The sequence below is a fragment of the Varroa jacobsoni genome, unplaced genomic scaffold (assembly GCF_002532875.2).
Source record: "Varroa jacobsoni isolate VJ856 unplaced genomic scaffold, vjacob_1.0 scaffold_1261, whole genome shotgun sequence".
Classification (NCBI taxonomy): domain Eukaryota; kingdom Metazoa; phylum Arthropoda; class Arachnida; order Mesostigmata; family Varroidae; genus Varroa; species Varroa jacobsoni.
In genome coordinates this window covers 186850-207387 of record NW_019214163.1, presented here as the reverse complement: position 1 = coordinate 207387, position 20538 = coordinate 186850, and the positions used below count along the sequence as shown (strand labels likewise).

General features: G+C 45.0%; 1 protein-coding gene across 9 annotated transcripts in view; it reads left to right on the top strand.

Moving 5' to 3' along the window:
* The window catches only part of LOC111268140 (uncharacterized), a 69179-nt gene extending 49008 nt beyond the window's left edge, over positions 1-20171 (top strand). For 4 of the 9 annotated variants that reach the window (XM_022846908.2, XM_086971566.1, XM_022846910.2 and 1 more), the window contains 5 exons: positions 14684-15079; positions 15570-15624; positions 15881-16105; positions 17132-17271; positions 18799-20171. In XM_022846908.2, coding sequence (XP_022702643.1) covers positions 14684-15079; positions 15570-15624; positions 15881-16105; positions 17132-17271; positions 18799-19032 — 1050 coding nt within the window. In that variant the 3' untranslated portion in view covers positions 19033-20171. Of the gene's footprint in view, positions 1-5091; positions 5450-9157; positions 9393-11114; positions 11229-13446; positions 14129-14683; positions 15080-15569; positions 15625-15880; positions 16106-17131; positions 17272-18798 lie in introns of those variants that run through there. The other 5 variants (XM_022846907.2, XM_022846909.2, XM_022846904.2 and 2 more) reach the window with 5 other exon arrangements.
* Positions 20172-20538: the final 367 nt, after the last annotated feature.

Genomic DNA, 20538 nt, shown 5'->3' with positions numbered 1-20538 from the left:
CGACAACTGCAGTCTTACTAGAAGTCCATCTATTCTAAATTCCTAACAGAACTGCGTAACGTCTGGACAAATAGAAAAGGAGGAGTGGGAAGCCGGGAAAACAGAGACAACAAAGTGAAAGTGAGTCGTACGTTTGTAGACAGAGTGCTAGGTTTAAATTTAAACCTTTGCAGTCATGCGTATCATTGGCTATCCTTGGTACCGAATGTATGCTTTTAGAGTAGACTATAAGCATACGGTAAACGTGGTTCAATTAGAAAGTTTTTTTTCGGAACAAGAGCAGCAACTGTCAAAAATCTTCGCGATAGCCAACATGTACACCGAGGTTACAGGCTTATAATATCGACGGTCTGCGCGGATGCCCGTCACCTGATACTCCTAGAGATCCGAAAAGTATGTACATACACAAAAGTAGAATATCCACAGTTAATCAAATTTTAAATACAGTAGATCACAAACATAGATCTACTGCCTGTGATTCTCTGCTTTGTCCTTTTTAGTTAGCATTTGTTTTGCGAATTTTTTTAACCTTGTCCTTCTTTAGAAGTTTTTGAACTGTCGGAGTTTGGATACTAAAATGTAAGTTTGTTAAGTTTTTTGAAACGCGTTACAGCCAGGCTTGGACGCGTCTAGACGTAGTGACACTGAGTACCTTACAAGCGCAACAAAGTTGTCCTTCGCGAATTTAAAAAAAAATTTAATTTTAAATTGGTTCGAGTTGGCGAAGGCTAGCGATGTCCTTGTTAACACGCCTATTTCGTCCTGTATGTAATACCTGTCCCCTCAGATACAGGTCACATAACGAGTTAAACATACAACGTAAAGGGAGTTGTTACAGCTATTTAAGCTGAAGAATGGAAACGAATATTATGGATAGCACACGAAGCTACTCGCGAATCAATACGCTAAATAATACAAAGGCGAACTTGCCAGTATAACACCGTTCCTCAGATCGTTTCTAGACTTAAATCTGTTCCTCACCACAATCAGCCATCTCACCTCAGTATATTATCGTTATATCGAATCTGCCTTTACGTGATCTCTGACGTCCATTACGCCGTGCATTTTCATAGTGGTCCCTTCCCCTCCTGCGGTGCCGAACATACCCAACCAAGAACGTAGATCCAACCAAACTCGAATGTAGCTCTCTAACCACGACTACGAATTGCCTAACTCATCAGTATCCCTGGCTGCTAGTTTTACCAAAACCTCTTCAGCAGTCCCTACTCGAGTCCCGTCACTGACGCGCTTACAAATAATTAAACGCTTTTTCATTGGGGGACGCATGTAGGCAAGTTCTGCTCAGACGGGTCAACCTGTCCTACTCCTCGACTGTAACTACACACACAGCGTCAGGTTGACACAGCCTCGGAACCTGTATCGAAGCTGTATTAAATGGGGCACTTTTTAGACAATCGATATAGCGTTGAAACGAAAGGGCACGCAGCGGGGTTTTCGAGCTAAACGCGGGAGCGGCGGCTTACTCTGCCCACTCGTGCGGCGCATAGCAAGCAAATCTCGTCTCTTCTCATAGCATTCGTTTAACGATTACAACCAATTTAACGTCCTTGTTCAAGGCACGCAGCAGTTGCGGCATAATAGGGGCGAGATAGGAGAACTTGCTAGCAGGGAGCTCGGAACGCATGAAAGCACACAGCAGGATGCGTTTACACGCAGCGAGAAGACAGGAAGACTCTCTCTTCGGCGTCCGGTAGCTTTAAACGCCGCGCGTCTAACTCTGCATGACTCTACCGTTCTTACTGCAGAGCTGGTGGGCTTCCTCCCTGCACGTTCCTTCTAACTCTAACGGTACGCTTGGCGAGCCTGGAATGTCGCTTGCCTATCTGTCTGGAAGCCTTCGAAATCCCCAGGCTAGCCAAGTGAGTTTTAATGATGCCTACCGCATCGCCGAGCTGCCGCTTGAAGCTAGGATCGCACAAGTTGCCTGGTGCAAGTTCGAGTTGGCCACGTCTGGTAGACCAAGGCATGGGCGGCCCTGGCGTAATACTCACCATTCCTCCAGCTGCCTACATTCCACCTGCTAAGCCTTTCACTACTGCCTCAGGGCTTCAGCTTTTTCCCAGACATTATTCAGCTACGTCAAAGCTCCAATTTCCTTCTCGCCTTCGTCGAGCTTTCGTCAAATTGAGCGCGTCTATACATGTACATACAGAGCACGCAAACAAAGCCTGTCACCTGCTGTCCAGTAGTAATAGCCGTACGTATAGTTGAAAGTTCTGTAAATATATGCATGCTGTCGGAACCGTTGTTCTTTTGGCTGTGAGTTCTCACGGCTCCTTTACTTCGTATCAGTGACATTTCGTCGTCTTGGGCGCCCGCTTTTTCTTCTTCTTCATTCTTCTTATTAACCAGTTCTTCAAGATGAGGTAAGCATTCCTGAGCAGTATTGCAGAGGTGTCAGCCGTTGAACCTGAACAAAAGGCACAAAAAATACCAGGTTGACAAAAGCCAAGAGATACTCGTTGGATGGAAGCATTACCGGCCGGCAAATTGACAGCCCACACTGGCAGTTGCTGATTGTACGCAAGTGGTGGGCAGGGAGAGGTGTATGGACAGCAAATCTCCAAATCGGTGGCTCGACGTTTGAAGCCGCTACCAAGGGACCTCGAACAAGAGATAGGGTGGCCAGCCTGGCAACGCTGTCAGTTGCTCGACTTTACCGGTTCCTATGTGAGACACTTTGAAGCATTTTTATTCAAATTCGTACCCCAAGGCGTCTATTCGTCCCAGGCATGGATGCTTGGTAGTTTTCCCGCTAGACCCGTATTCGTCGAAAGGCCTTTGTCTCGAAGTTGTGGCCGCTGTTAGCAGACAAGCCGACATGTTGGACCGTCGGGAGGAGGGGCCATTCGTCTATGAGACCATAGCTGAACAGAGCCCAGCGCCCACATTCTGCAATCTGCGCTCTGTCCATCTCTTTACCTCAGCCCACTTCCAACCCACTCCGGTCTCTCAACAGCTGTAACCTCGCAACCAACCTCGCCGTCATTGACCGGCAATCGTTGCAATTTATATTCTCCAAGTAAAGTATGTGTCCAGCTCATTGTAACTGGCCGTCACAAACTCAAGTGTAGCGCCAGCAGATATTTGAAAAAAGGTAAGGATTTAATAAAACAAGCATACAAACAAACGTACACACGAGGTATTTTTGCAGCCGCAGCGGCGATAGCAGTAACGAAGACTGACTGAAAGTAAGAACAGGAACGAAGCAGGGCAAGCATCATCGCTGCCGCAAAGTAGACAAGACGACTATATGACAGACACACAATAAGCGTAACGGAAATTTAAGCGTTCGGCAAACTCACCCGACGGTTTCGTTGAGGCAAAGGGATTGGGGTGTGGGCACATGGGTTACATTGGAGAAAGGCGGCTGTAGGCGACCAACGACATCATCCGTGGCATTGTTTCGAGTTCCTCCTGTGCAGTAGCATCTCTTTTCTCGGCAGTAAAGCGTTTTTGCTTGAAAAGTTTGTCGCTTCCTGTGTCGTACTTCAGCTCCAACAACGTGCGCTGGATAACGCTAGTGGGCCAGTTGACCGGTTTACAAGGATATCCATCCATTGCGAAAATCTATATTTTGCACCGCTTCTAAGAGAAGCCCTAGTGGGATCGACCCGCAGGTGGAGCTTTCGTGCTACGAAACGATGAACATGCTCTCGGACTCAAGGTGAGAGGGCTTCGTACGCTCTCCAATCTTTTCTGCTAGTAGCCTTCTGTTTCGTCGTTCCTTCTCCTTTCTTCTAGGATTATTTTTATATATTGTTTTTTTTTGTCTAGTCTCGATTTTTCCGTGCGGTTCCTCTTCAATCTCATATCCAACCATACCAGTAGAGTGCGGCTCACTTCGTCTTAACAGAAAGATGGGGAGTCTTGTTGGGATTTCGCGGGCTTCTCCCGCTTCGTCGCACCGACGATGACCGGGAGGGTTCGCGTTTGGCGAACCTATCCAGAACGATGTTGCGTGGCATGGTACATACCAACCAATATCAAGTAACCATTATATCGCGCTCGGTGTAAGCAGAAGCACGCCTGGGACACCCAAGAAGAACCTGGAGAGTCGCGCGCCAAGGAGACATTTAGCTTATTGTTACTCTTGAAGCTCCCCGGTGCGTGAAATGAAAACAATTTCGGTGCTCACCCCCAACTATCATCCTCCAACCTCGTAAGGGTCACCACCACCAGCCTTCCCGGCCTTCCTCTCTCAACTTTAAGGCGTCCCAAAACTACAGCGGCTAGCGGCCTCCGCCCACATAGCGGCCTCTGTTGAGGCCAGCCAATCGACATCGTGGCCCGATCTTTGATTAATAGCCTTGCCGGCTTCACACGATCGCTTCCGTCCTTCCGGTTGTCGTCGGTTCTCGGCATCGGTAACAAAATGCATCCAACAGCTTGCCACTTACCTATTCATTCTGAACGTCTGCAGAAGACAACCAGTATAAGTAGCAGCAATCGCTTATGTATTTTAAACCGAACAAACCCGAGGGGCCTCATCAAAGCAGACGCAGCAGTTCACCCACGAACAACCTGTTAATTACGATATATCAAGCAAAACTCGTGCGATGAGGTCGGTACCCAGGCGTGTTATTGCGATGTTGTAAGCTGCGAGGGAACTCAGTGGATAAACGATACTCTCAGCATGCTACATGACTGAGGGAGGCCTAATTTCACACTGGGGCACCTTGGTCCGTAGAATTGGGAAATGCTATAATGGTATTAGTCGTAGTCAGTCACTTATCCTGTTCTATTCTGCAGTAAATACGAACGGTCAGAGATGACAGTGTGATAGAGAAGCTTTTTCATTCCCGAATTTGTTTTTTTTATTTAGTTCCTTATGTGCACGCTTGCCGCTGATCATCTGAGACGAGCAAAAAAAACGCACATGGCTCTTACCGGGAAGTAGCCGTTGCTATCGCCTACCGTTGCTTGCCGCGGAGGATGATCTACCGGTTCGGGCGAGCGGGCGGCAGCGCGCGCCGCCTGTGCTTGAGAGGGCCGAGAAGCCACCTCCACTAGCGCCATCTTCGGGACATTATGGTTGCTTACGAGGACACTCAAATCGAGTGTTGTTGATCAAACACTGACGTCGACTTGTAGTGCTAGTGAACAAACGGGCCAACAGATTTATTCGCACCCGGGTAAAAAGATCGCTACTTTTATAAACTCAATGGTCCATACTATATAATAGAAATGGATAGTGTACGCGAGCAGAGACCCTAAATAAACACCCTCGTTTACAAATTACCATATGTGCTCGGGTCGTATGCCGCTGAAACAGACAAATAGTAGTGCCGCACGACGACAGATCTCATGGATAACTCGGAAAGTGCTCGAGTGTTTGTAAGTGCGACTTCGTGCTACTCAAGTGATGACAAGGTATCGCTAATTTTACCCCTACCGCCAAGACCCGAAAAAGCAAGACCCTCTTTAGGTACTTACAAGTTTTTTTTTTGTTCTGTGGGTATCCATTTTACACTTTAGACCGATATTTAACAGAAGTTTAAAAAGTAAAAAATCGCTGTGCAGATAACTGCAGGTACTAGACACACAGATTAATAAAAGAGGTAGAGGAAACGGAAGATTAACGGAAATGAAAAAGGCAACTGCCGTAGCAACTAGAATTAATGAATTGTGTAGCATTAACTGCAGAACGACAATTAAAGACAAATTGATCGCTTAAAACCGCAAGACACGAATTAAAAGACAAGTGCCCCGCAAATGCCCCTCCATCTGATGTAAAGGGTGTTCTTTCTAAGCCAGTTGTGACGAGACTGGTAGCAGAGGTAAATCTTCATGCTGATTGCGACGGTTCTCGTCTACGTCAATAAACGACTCACTGTTTAGCGATCATTTGTTCGCTCTTCGCGAACGAACATACGTGAATTTTCATACAGGCGCTGGGGCCACGTGTTTGTAGTAGTGGATATAAAAAGTAACAGTGTTCAGCAAAATATCAACACGATACCACCATGATCACCGAGCTGGCAATGTTATTCACGTAAACGACAGATCGACCCCCGCCAAACAAGGCTGATTCTGCTAATCTGCTGATAATGAGAGACAGACACAGCGCGTGTGATGCCAATGATTATTATAGCTAGATTTTACTATTGCTAGAGATAAGAAAAGGTCTGAGAGGGTCAACGAATGAGCTACATTGCCGTCCTTCGTCACTGGTTGCCCTAAGATATTTATACTGATTACAAGATCGTTAAATGAATTGAAGATGAATTTTCTAATTACATACAGTATTTATGATTATCAGCGAATAGGTATAGAAATCCGGTTCAAAGCTAACACGATTTACCTTTTAGGTTTAATTGTTACGCCAATGTGTGCAAAGCTGTCATGTGTATCCGGAAAAAAACAATTCTATTCTTCGTTTATATAGAGATATAGCTGCGAGACTGAAGGAACTTAACTTACCTCGCAAAACTTGCACGAGTAACGCACCCAAAGCACACGACTCATCACTAAGACCTGAGTATCAAAGAGTATTAGTTTAGATTCTAATAACTGACAGTAGTCCAACTTATTAGTTGACCTTAGCAGTACGCAACAAATTTGACGTAGGTTTGCTTGCATATGTTCTTGCTCGACTCGTGTAGTCGCTTTCTTTGTTATGGAAACAAAGACCTCTAGACAAAAACCCATGTTTCAAACTATGTAATAATATTAATTTGCATACTGGTCTCCAGGTTACATGCAATATTACTATATTGCCTATTTTATGTATGTGGGCATGCCATGGAACCTTATGGAGCCAATTAAGTTTCGATTAGCAAGTCTATCGTTCAAAGCCTTATGTACCGAACAGAATATATTCCCGGCTCTTAAAGTTAGAGTTCTTTATTTTTTGAAGATGCGCCAGATTCAAATTTCTCCTTTTCTGTAGATTTATCTTATTTCAACGTCTTTGTTCAGCTTGTCGTCGATGTTCTTCCGAGTCACATCAAAGCAATTACAAACAACGTCCGTTGTGCTATTGTTACGCTACTTATAAAAAAAGGAGAAGCATCAAAGCAGGAGATTCAAGGGATAAGGACTACGTTTCGACCCGGTTGTCTCGAACACCGATTCCCATGTAATCAAAATCAGTCTCGTTCTTGTCCTATATTCTGTTGTTCGATCGGGCTTTTTTCTTTGGCCTTTTTCTTGGATCTCTCCGGCTGTGCGCGTCACTGTTTAGTCGTTAGTGTGAATGGACCCGTATTTCGTTTTTCTCGCGTATATTCATCCCAACAGCTAAAAAGCCCCGTTTTGCCCGCCTGCTGCCGTTGGTTTTGGTTTACTCATAGTTCGCGTCGGTCTCAATGTTGATTCCATTGTCCTAGCTCTTCCTCCGGAAGGCAGCCAGCTCTCTGACTCCCGTGTCCGCCTGAAAGCTAGCCGGCTAAACGTCCACATAGGTCGTCTTTCCGCCGCCTGTCTTCCCTGAGCACTGGCCGACCTTCTTCGTTTCCTCTTTTTACCGTAGCACGCTGTTTTCTTTTGTCGTCGTTCGTTCGACTGTCCCTTGATCGACCAGGACTGCTATGTTCCACTGCTTAACCCCGTACCGAAGCTGCTGCTACGCAAAGTGGAGACAAAAAGAACAGAACAAAGCGCGTTTTTTTCTGTTTCGCTGAATCTTCCTTTGATGAACCTGTTGAACAGTTGTGCTATAGCTGTGCTGTAAAAAGTCTGGGAATTGCCGGGCTACTGATGGACCATAGCACTGGCGTATCTGCGTGACAGTGTGCCGAGTTAGAACCCCTTCAAGATACATATAGGACCTGTCGATAAGACAGCCTCTTCGTTTTGTCGCAGGCATCTGAATACGTGCTTAGCATATAGACCGCGATGCTAGCGAGCCTGTCGAACAGGGCTAACGATGGCAGAATACGCAAATGCACGTGTACACAAACATCCCCCCTCACACACAGACATTATATATATATATATATATATATATATATATATTGGATAGCACTGGACTACTTTTATTCTGGATCACGTATATACCTCTACAGAGTACTACTATAGTGACTGTAAAATGTCCTGGCCAATGCCCGGTAGGCTTTCCAAGCTCTTGTAAGAGCTAGACGATGGCAACGATGTCGACGAGCTATCCGGTGCTTTCGTCTCTCGAAGATGCGCCCACTCAAACGGTGACTCAGTTAACCGATGCCAACGCCCGTGGCAACATTAGGACTAAAAAAGTTTGCCTCCCAGCGAGGATAAATCACCAGAAAAGATCTTTTCAGTGCAAAAGCCATGCAGTCTAAAAGGCTAAATGGCTTCATTTGGTTTGTTGCAACCCTGAATGCTTAGATCTCAGAAAGGAGTACAACGCTATACTCCTACGACAAAATAGTAGGTATAAACCGCCCTTAGCGTGACCGGGATGCGCTGTTACAACAACGCGCTGCAAATAGGACATCGGATATTAGGCAAGATTACCAAAAAGGATTTGTAGAATAAGAAGGGCTGGGCCGTTCAAGACAGACCCCAATTATCGCCGCTTAAGCCTAGATCACAATCTGACATTAGTTGCTGCAGAGGGCATAATTCGCTGGGTCAGGTTAATTTAAAGCATTGAAGCTTGCGGTACACTTTCCAGTAGAACTATGGACGTAAAATTAAATACTTACAAAAAATACGGTTCCAATCAAAACAAGAGGTTGAAATATAAATTAATTCATCAAAGTAAATCTGTAATGCCTAAGAAACGCGAGTCTGTTTAACCCGGCTATACAGAGTATGATGACCTTTCTGCTTAAAAATGATATTAAAACTCTAAAAAAAAAACAAGATCGAATAACTATTGCTTAAAGCTGAGTTGCCTTCGCAATGTACTCATTAACCCCATATGCGATGTGTTTTGAGAATCGAACAGAATTTTTCTAACTGAATAGGAGCTGGTTGAAGCACCAGAATTCTGTATGGGAATATAAAGGCGACAGTAGACAGAGGATGTTCGAACAATTGCTAGACACGTACGTCTACTTCTACCAATAAGTCTAACAAGAAACAGCCTCTAGGCCAAGTTCTGAAGTTTCATAAAGGTAGCATTTTCTTCGTGTTTTCTTTTCCCTCATAGATAAGGTAATCCCTCTCCGATCTGCTGAACGCGGAGTACAAAACGACAAAAAGTAAAGCTCTACACTAGTCACATGGCGTCCAGGAATGAGTTGGAAAGACGCGGGGCTGCCTTGCTGGCAGGTAGCTCTTTCGAAAACGGAATCTACTCCACTTCGTCAGGAGAGACAAAGGGACAGTCATCCGAACAGGCAGCAAAGACACGAGCCGGCAGAAAAGATGAGAAGGACGGACAGACCCGCAATGCGACTTTAACGAAGGTGGATGGTGCTATCCCCTACAGGACAGGCTGCGTAGGTAGCTTTTACGTACATGCTGCTGCGGTACGTAGGCACGTACCCGGTAGCAAGTAGTGGCAGCGTAAGGCCGGGTTACAAGAAGGAGAAAAGTTTCCAGAAAGGGCTTCCGGAATAAACCGGCAAACCAAAGGGTTTCTCGTCCTGAATTTTTTTATCCTTTTCACCTCCTTACCCTCAAGCGAAAGTCCTGCAAAAGTAAGGGGGTCTCACAAATATATGTATGCGCTTAGAAGAGATGACGGAGATTATCGAGAAAGATTGAGTCGCAGAAACGAGGGTGATGACAGCGTCTTACGTTGTTGTCGATTGCTCATTTGATGCCGTCAAGCTAACCAAGGTGCCATAATGCTTCTTGCCTCGAGATATCCCTGTCACCACTATTTCGATACCACTAAAGCTCTATTTCTCCCTGTATGGCTGTTTTCATCTCTCTCTCTCTCTCTCTCTCTTTCTGTCCCTTTTTTCTCTCCTTTTTTCTTAAAAGTGTAAGACGGACCAAGTCCGGTACTCAGCGACGCAACGCATCAGATATAGTGGTCGCTTCTTTAACTTTAGGCCTCCCCGATTTACCTTTGCGAAAGGTGAGGACGAAATAAATCTTACGCATCTAGTACATGGTACTAAACAGATGATTTATGAGTGAATGTCCCCCTCGAACCCATCGTTTGTTGTCAATAAGCGAGCGTGCTAATCATTGTGACGAGAATGTATTCAATTACTTGCCCGTTACATAGCCAACGTAATTATACCAAAGTTAAACTTCAGGCACAACTTACTACCCCCTGGGTACTTTTGCCTTTTTGTCCTCGCGCTGTAATCAAACCCATAATACGATAAGCAGTTGGCCTCGCCGAACGAAGCGTTAGGTGGAAAACGTATGTATCTTAGCTTTAACTTCCCTTAGCTTTAAACTTCAAATCGAGTTGAAATTTCATAAAAAAGTATTACGTCTCGATGCGTTCGCAGTAAGTATTCAAGCAGTGTCGCTAGCAGTTCAGGTAAGCCGCTCTTCATTAGGTACTCATTACATTGTGTTTGTCGTCTCGCTATGAGAAAATGTAGTAAGAATACTTGAACGATAAAAGGCCGTCGAATTTACCACTATAGCGCTATATGTTGAATCGAAAAATAAAGGGCCAGTCAGCGCCTTTGCTGCAATTACAGTCAGTGCTGCATAATAGGGGAATGGAAAAAAGCCTCGTGTTGACTAAATATTTACCACTCGATTATAAATTATGGACTGACAGCTAACATAACCTCTACGGCACCGTGTCGTCCTGCACATGGCGATTCGAGCGTAAGACGGACGCCCCTTACCCTCAAACCGTACCACCTTTCTTACCAAATAGGGAAGCATGTTATTACTGTTACGTTCTTTCAGTAGTTGGACCGATCCGGCCGGCCTGTTCGTTTCACTACAGTCAGTTTGTCCATGGGACCACTTGTTAACGGAAAGGGCAACTGCTGACTAAAAGACGAGACGTCATCAGCAATAATCGAGTAAGGACCGAACATTTAATAATAGCGAGCGACGACTTCCTTTGTCGTTTTTGCCGGTTATCAGCGCCAGTTGCCGTTGAGTTCGCAAAAACATGGTACGCAGCTAAGCTGCTACGCTACCGTCGAGCAAAGGCTATTGCTCTGCCTACCGAACACTGTGAGCGTTGAATGCACTGAAAGAGCTCACAAAATGACGTGGCTTCCGTGAGATTTGTCGGCTATACTCCATTTATAAGTGAGCTATAGCGTGACTGTGCGCGTAAGGAACCACACTTAGTCCGTAGCCATGGAGGTTTCACGAAGATAAGGAGTTCTAGTGTGATTTGTCCGGTACTTCATTTTTCACTTGAGCTCCACCGTTGTTTGCCGCTTAGGCCCCAATCACTTCTTGCGATTCCCGTATCGGTTTCAGTGCAGCTCTGCGTACGTGTTGATACAGTGACCTTATATAAATATAAGGTCTTCTGTTGCTATTAGGCGGCACAAAAAGAACTCGCCACCACATGACCAACAGAAAAGTACAGTCGAACAAACAGGCTTTCATGTATTGTTGGCGTACCACTGGTAGTCTCTTATGGCTTTTTAAATTACACTCCTGCCTCGCAATTTTGTGTAGCTAATTGATAATGTAGCCTCTTTTGTTTTTTACTCAAATGAATTATGCGTATGAGACTGCATTATAGCGTGAAATGAAAGTAACAGCTCAACGTGCCCAAGTGTCGACCCTCGCACGCTTACGCACGGCGAGATTATCACGCGCGCACTATTTTAAAGCGTCCTTTTCCATTTTTCGTCCAGTCCACGAGAGATCCACAGCCGCGCCTTTGGTTGGTAAAGAAGTCATTGCACGAACTGACCAAATAGCCTTGCATTCAAACGTTCATTATCAGCGTTGCGCCTCAGCTGTATCATGATGAAGTCAGTTGCAGGACTCCGGATGCTATAACGACATAAAATTTTCAAGCTGCACTTTGACAGTCCGAACGAACTAGCAGGGCCACTAACTACTACTATTACGATCAGCTTCTATTACAACGAGTGTCCAACCAGCCCCGCTGTCTGTGAATAAACCGTCATTTGCATTTACGTGAACATGTTATAAGGGCATAGTATACTATCTACTACAGTTTTTAAGCTCGCGTAATTTTTACGTTTGCCGCCTATTTCTCTGCTGCGCTAGCTACCGAGCTTGCCTATATTGGCCGATTGCCAAACGTCTATAAGCAGAAGCGTTAAGTATACATCTTATACATAGATATGTAGGTACAATAGGGGATGAACGAAAATGCTAACCTATCGTCATCTGTCTGTAACTGTCTACGACATGAACTACACTTTTCACATTGCTCAATGGACCCGCACGGACGCATGCATGTATAAAGGTCTGTGGATACGATGCGAAAGAATATTGAAACAGAAGGAATTGAGGGTTTTAGATCGAAAATGACCACAACCAGGTAGCAGTACTCGTATAGCGGATCCAAAATGCCGATTTTGGCGGGTCAGTTGGCCGAACCTAAGGGATCGCTATGTTTCTTATTGCCTTAACAGCTGTATGCTTTTACTTTTACTATCATTAACGAGATATAAATAGCACAGGCATTTGAAGCACCTTGTATGTGTTGCGGGTACAACAAGGCTGATCTTTTCATAGCATACAGTATCCTATCCCTTCGACACTTCGAAGAACGAATAACTCACTCTGCTTTAAATCGATGCTGCTATTGTCCATCTCTTCACATAATTGCCCCTAAAGCTCGAGTATAATGTCCGCGTGAAGTTACCTTGTTACGAGAAAATTATGTATGTGGTAAAATTTTTCAAATCGAGAGAAACACGCGGAGTGGAAATATAACAGGTAGGGGTAATGCTACCGACGCTGCCGTAATTGCTCGGGGCGAGCCAACTGGCCGAACTACGGAATTGATTCACCATCTGTTCGTTGCAATAACCAACGAAGCAGTAAACAGTGAATCGCCAGACGTCTGACCATTAAATATACTTGTGAGGCATCTGCAGATCCATTCAGTGTCTGCTTTCTGGCTACTTAACATAGCAAGCTACGGTCATATAATCACCATAAACATACGCCTCGGTATCCGTCGCAACTTTGCTATAGAAACATTCTATAGTTTCATTGACCAGGCTGATTTTGCCACAGTTCCGCGCTCTGCTATCCCACAAAGGGAACGCGTCCTATTTTTGTGAAAGTAAAAACTTTTGGTTATCGGTATCCACTGCCAGATGTCTTTTCCATTTAAAAGCGCGCAGTGCATACTAGAATTAATATTACGATACATAAAAACATGTAAATTTATGAAAATAACAAATGAACTTAAAATGGTCGTTAGGTCGAACAACCGTAATTATCAGTTATGAATTTATTTGTTGATGTGAACTCGTTTGCGGTCCAGTGATTTCTTTTCGACTACTGCTATATGTAGCATTCTTCTAGTCTCTGTATGTGTATATATATATATATATATATATATATATATATATTGTAAATTCGTCAAGGCAGTCTGCGCTGTAGAGAGAGCTGTCCAACGAAGACTTTATGTGGTGTGTCACGACCGTATGTAGGTCGTAGTCAGTGGATAAAGACAGGAGGTAGAACGGATAAACTAAAGAAAAATCCAGGACACAATGAGGAGAGTAGGGTTTTGTGATGTCGACCGCACGCTCCTTCCGTGGTGAGGATTAGCGAGAGACGAGGTACGCCATGTCGAGCAAAGAGCGTACCTCCCTGTCTTCAACGAGTATTCAAAGAACTGACAACGACCAGTGCCAACCTCTACGAGTCGAGCGGAGGTCTTTTGTTTTGTCGATGCAAGGCTCTCTGGCGGAGCGCCCTAACCATCGTACTAGCCGGCCTACATAGGCCTGCAAACCAAGCGTGCGCCTAGCGGTTGCGGGTGTCAGGAGTCGGTCACACTCGATCATAACAACCCGCCCACTCTTTGTCCGGGCACAGCGTGTGTCTAGCTCGCAGAGATGAACTCGTCGAAAGCACGCACAGCCAATCACTAACGACAACGCCATTAGCGACGATGGAGTATGTGTGTATTCAATATGTGTACTCGCTGAGCTTTCATTTTGACACCACGCAAATGATCAAAAGGAAGAAGGAGGAAAGGAGAAACTACAGAGGAAGCTTTCGAATGGATCTAGTCTTGACTAGGCACTGTGAACGGTGAACGGACGCCGACGAGGAGACTGGCACACACAAGGTATAAAGCACGAGCCTCTGACCGACCGAGAGACTCACAATCTAGCGAGTCCAGAGAGGGAACCGGATAGGAACAGCGCGAGTATAAAAAAAAAATAAAGAAAACCTTCTAACAACGACTGAGTCGCCGCGTAATGAATATGTGATTGGCTGTACCACTAGAAACTTGAGATGACGACCAATTAAGCCTAGGGCATCGAAAGACGGAGATTTATGTTGTTTTCTGATAATATTTGGTGGCTCTCATGGCCACCTCTGTGATCTCCGTGCAGAAAAACTAGTTTACGGAATCTTACTGCTATAAGTCACTGGGAGAGCATGTCTGGCTGATTGCACGATGTACAAGTTCTGTACATATCTGGAAGAATCTTGGCCAGTGTGCGTATCACAATAAATAGGTATAGGAAGGCAGAATATATATACAGAGAAGTATCGTACAACCGGTGCCACTATTCGTATCGTCCAGAACGTTCGTAAAGAGTTGCACACTATATTAGGTTGAAAAACATCCTTATATTGATTGTAAGCCTTGAACTCTTTTTGTGCCACCTTGTAGGAATCTGAAGCGGACACGTGCGTTACAGAAGGTCTAGAGATGACGCAGCACAAGATGACGGTCATCGAATCTCCACAGAGTCCACCACCTCGTAGCCCTTCGTCGGACAAGGACGTGAGGACCCGCGGAGGAAATGCTAGTCTCGTCAGCACATACGTGGCCAGCCGAAGACTCAAACGTAAGCTGAAGGCCGCAGCCAAGAGCCTCGAGCTAAAGGAGGCACTTACGAAGCAGCTGCAGGGCCATATCGCCAAGAGCCTCATCAGCGGTATTGCCAATCGACTCGAGCAGCAAATTGTCCAAAGTCTCGTCACCAATTTAAGTGCTAGCACGGCGGCAAACTCGCAGTTCGGCGTTCAACAGAGTGTCCTAGCTGCACAACCTTCAGCATCCGAGGTAAACAAAGTTAGGCTGGCGACGTTAGGTACTATAAGCCAACTGACAAATCGATAGACTGAAGGCCAACATTGAGAGAGCTCTCGTTGTTCATAGAAAGCTAAGATATAGTGTGTTAGCAAAAGGCAAGTAAAAATCAGCCAAGGCTACCAGAAAGAAGAAGGGGGGGGGGGGGGTCAGTCAGCATGATCAACGATGGACTCGTTAAAGCGACGGACAGGCGGAAGAGGAGCAAAAGAGATCCAAGAACCCAAAGAGCAACGAAGACCCAGCTGGAGCGGGGTAAGGATGCAATGGGGAAATCCTGTGAGATGGGGCTTCTCCTCTGCGGTTGCAGCTATCGAAAGTTGCAGTCCTGATCCCTCGAACCATGGCTTGCTGTACCGGCCCTGAGAAAGCGTCAGCTTGAAGCTCTCTCAACACTGCCGCAGTTGACCTCACTTTTATCTTACCCTTTTCTAATCTGCGTGTACTTCGTCTTTGCCTTCAGGTGGCGTGCAATATGTACCAGGTTCCAGGAAACGTCCAGCAGCCAAATCCAATCGGTGGGTTTACGCTTATACATCTAACAACTTTAGTGGCAGCCTACAAAATATAGTATCTAATAGGCAAGATCACAATTCACGACGTCGCACACACAGAGACATATTATGCGCAATTTCCGCCGCAGCATCCATTGTGAGCTGCCGTTTCATACATGCCACGATGTGATTACAATACAGATATTGATAAACCAGCGAGATCACATGACACAAGCAACCTTTCAGCACTGAAGCTTAACGAAAGCAAACGACCTTTTAGGTACAGGCAGGCTGGGCATGACCGGGGGTCCATCTGTCCAGAACGTTCGGGGCGTACCTGCTGGGCCTGGCCAACTGCTCGTAAACAATCTGTTGGGCCAGCTGATAGGTTCTACGCAGCCCACGCCACCAGTCAGCCTTGGCGGTATGCCTACATGTGGTGTACCAGTAGCGCCTCAGCCTCACCATTATCGACCCAGCAGTACAATGTCATCGCAGCAAAATGGTTTGTATGCATGGAATCCTTACCTTCTTATCCATCATGAGTTACTCAACAATTGCACGTAAGATTTTCATGACACTGCAATAACAAAATGTGAATGAAGGAAGCTAATTTTTTTATAATATAAAAAAAAATTATTATAATGCCATTCCGTTTCCGTTTTGCCAACCAGTGCTGTTATTTTTATTATTATCATCTTTATTACTATTACTGCTGTCTCCTATTCAGTCATAATAAAATACTATTGCTTTAATCGAGTTATACCGCTCGAAAGGCCGCCCTTAGCCTAGGTTTCGTCACATCTCGGTAAATAAAAGTCTAGCCGTAGCAGCTATCGCTGATGACTCTCGTTATCGAGAACTATTGGGAGTACCAAGCCAATGCCTTCTCTTTATAAATAAAGGCTCTAGTTTCACGTTAGATTGTCTGTGCCCAGATTTATGACACCGTAGGATGCTACTGCCACCCGTAGCAACTAACGTTGTAGCAGCGGCAGCCACAGGCGCGGACAATAACAACGAGTTGCATCTTGAGTGCACGCCATACTGAGTGAACTCCGCGTGACGGTCGTGCAGTGGCATTTCCACTATTACGATCACTACGACCCATACCCAATCGAATCTAAGCATAGGTTTCAGTAAGCCATGGCGCACTTGAGGGCACTAGAGCGTTGCAGTTCTCTTTTCTAGAAAAGAGAAGAGACCAAAAGCTAGTAGCCAGCACATCTGTCATTGGTAGTAGTTACTTGTGCTTTACCAGTGAAGGCGATGCTACCGCTCGTTTGTTGCTACCTCTCGTATAATACTGTTGAATGAAAGGCTTCAAGCTTTATGTCCGGGACTACCTTTAGGCATTACATGAGACGATTGGTTGCTCTTTAAGGCTCTTTCTTTTACCGTCAGTGAGATTACTGCCGTAGATAGTACGGTTCGCTGCTACCGTCGTTACACAGTTGGTACATTTCGACTTTCCATCGTTGTATTGCCGCTTACTTGCTTTCCACACCTTCTCTACTTTTCGCTGTGGCAGATTCCTTGTCGCTACCATCAAAATACCAACAGCAGATCCCGCCTGCACTCGCCCACCATCTCGCATCGCTCAACAACCCGGCCGGCAAACAGATTGAAGGACCTGAAGGCTCCAACCTGTTCATCTACCATCTACCACAGGTAGGTAATGACTAAGAGCAAAAACATCATTGACACTCACGTATATTATATATACTCACTTTCGTAGACATGCCGGAATCTAGCCAGCGACCAGCCTTTACTGTGAAGATGGCAACATCAGCGTACCGACGCAGCAAAACCTTGCCGTTTTGTTGTTGCCATGCGATCACAACTCAGTTAAGGGTTCGTCGAAATTTTATAGCATTGTCGCTGTTACGTTCCGCGTTGCATGTAGCAGTCGAGACAAGAGCGTCGTTTGCTATGGACGGGCCAAAGTAAAAAATGGGCGATGCTAACAACGTTGGCCACAAACCCATCCACACATATGTCCACGTAGAGATATACACAGACAAAGAGTGACACAATTCAATTTTTAGAAACTTTCACCAACTTGCGTTATCGGTTGCCACGGGTCGTGCCTCTGTGCCGCCTACTCTTTTTCTGGGACTTTATTTATCGTATGTAAGCGTTAAGTGCGTATTCTCGATTGTATCTTTTTGTAGCAGTAAGACGTATTTCTGGACCACCGCCTAATTTTAAAGAGTTAAGTTAAGAGGCGACTCTTACAAGTAACCGTTAGCTCGATGTCACAGTTAGACGTTCCACAATAATAAAGGCTAATTAATAGGTGTCCATCTTTTAGTTGTCTCTGGCGAACGCATATTCGGCTGATATTACTGATATTAAGGTTATTTCATTCGGGTCGGGCATTTGTTGTCTAATACAAGCCTATATCAATACAATAATTTGTGATAAATAGATGAAACCCCGGGCTGTTAGCCTCTATCACTGGGGTGCACGCGCATCTATCCCTTACGCAGGTTACGATTGTGGTTACCAAGTTTACGCACAAGCCACTACCAGAGCCGTTTTCGTATGGATTTGATCGCAATTAGCCCACAACTTTAATGGGGAGAAATCCTACATGCTAGTTTTGTCACAAGATAGGGTCATCTTTAAGGCAGGAATGAAGTTGGCCGAAACCAGTAGTACGGCAATGCCCCATATACAGAACGTGAAAGTTAACACGAATTTGCAATCGCCCAGATGCGTGTCAGTCCTATCGGTCTATCGAACGGCCGAAAAGTTGTAGTTAACGCATGAAGGCATTAGAGCGATTTTGCAGACCCTAGATAATCTGTGAGGTTGCGTCCTGTGACACCTCAAATCGCGCCAAGAGATGTGGCATTGTAGTGCAATAACCTCGGCAGTGAATAGTAAATAGCGATATAATGGCTGGAACAGTTAACCATAGAAGATCAGAGAATATCTTTCGTTCCCGCTTTAAACAGTGTAGCAGTTAGTATGATCAGCCTAGCCTAGCATCTGACCATGCCATGAATAGTAAAAGCTGATACTAAACAGCTGTATTCTATCCTAACGTATTGATCGATCATTCAAATACTGGTCACTCGCGGTAAACATACAACCATATCTAATCTAACAAACACAATATGGCCCTCATGTGGTCATCATTCTACAATTATGCATATGCATCTGTGTTTGTTATCATGTTGATGTTTACAGGACTTCTCTGATAGCGACATGGTGCAGCTGTTCATGCCGTTCGGCGAGGTGATCTCAGCTAAGGTGTTTATTGATAAACACACACAACTCTCCAAGTGTTTCGGCTTCGTATCGTATTCGAACGCTATTAACGCACAGGCGGCTATCAAAGCATTAAACGGGTTCCAGATCGGCGCCAAGCGACTCAAGGTGCAGCTTAAACGATCAAAACGACCTGATCAGCAACGTTACTGAGACAAGAATCAATCAGACAGAGCTAAGAAAACAACATATATAACGGTTGTTTTTTTTTCATACAATTCTCTGCATTGACATTGTCATAATACATCGATCGTCGGATTTCTCCACGGGTATGAGTACCAGATCAGTGTAGCAGATTTTACTGACAGATGTTACTGGAAGTTTTTTCCAAAATGATGCTATAACGTTAAACGTCAGAAAAACAATAACGGTTACTATTAATAGTTGCAAAACTTGTTTTTTTTTTCATAACAATTCGTACAACTTCCAAAGGGATAATGGCTTAATTTCTATAGTAGTCAATAATGATCATGACGATGATGATTCTAGCCATAATAATGAGACAGGAGTGATGTTATGATAACGATCATGATATTCTACGGATTCATGAAATGTACACTTGTATAGCGTATTCGGTGCTGTTGTGAAAGATTGTCGAGGTGTACATTAAACTATTGCACATATATTGCTCTGAATGGTCGTCGTTCAGCAGCTACACGCTAGGCCATTGCCTTGTGCAGCTTCACTTGGTCGTCGGTTTGATGGCTGACCTTTGATCCTAGCCGTGTTAAAGGTAGGCCTCCTAGGCTCGTCTTAACACACACAACGCCGTATCTACCAAGGAGGATACCAACAAGTTCTGAAAATGTGGGAGCAATGAGCAAGACAGCGTACTTAGACAACCCTTTGCGGTTTCCAAGGTCTACAACCTCGCACAGAAAGACGGGTGCCCTCAGAGATCGACAAACGAGAAGAAAGGAAGCAGCGAGAGGAAGGAACTGACGGCGATTTACATGACGAAAGGCGAGTTCGTATGGCGTAACAATCTTGCCGTGTACACGAGGGGTCATTGGGATTCGTTTACAAGAGTAGTAGCGTCAGGACAAATGAATATCCTAAAAGCCAGAAAAGCAAACTACCGACCCCTACATACATAAGAACAAGTACTACTTCCAGAACTACGGTCGGCCGCTGCCGCGGCCGCCTGTTGTTGTTGTTGTTATTACGGCTGCTGTTGCCCTGATTAACGATGTACGAAACACCGAACAACAACAACAACAACAACAACAACAACAACAACAACAAGTGATTAATGTATTAATAAATGTCTATCCTGTATGCGTATTTTTCCAGCCAATGCGTTTTCACTAAATGTCGTTTTATTCAGCTCCGCCAGAGAGCGTTGTTTGCTTTCCATTTGCTTCCAGTAGCTGCAACTGATCGATCCCCAACTAGTCAGCATTCGATTACAAATCATATGGAGCCTTTTATCGCTCAAAATGAAAGAGGTTTGTATACGTTCGTGCACAATTACTCAATGAAGAAATCAGCAGTGGTTTTTCGTCTAGTTATGAGCGTCATTCGGTAGAGTAGAGAGAAAAAGTTAACACGATCCCTTGCGAATCGATGACTGAAGTCTATGGAGGTCAGGCTATAGTCAGATGGTCAAACCTCTACGTGTCTAAGAGTGCTAGCCGTAAGTTATCGGCTATAAAGAAG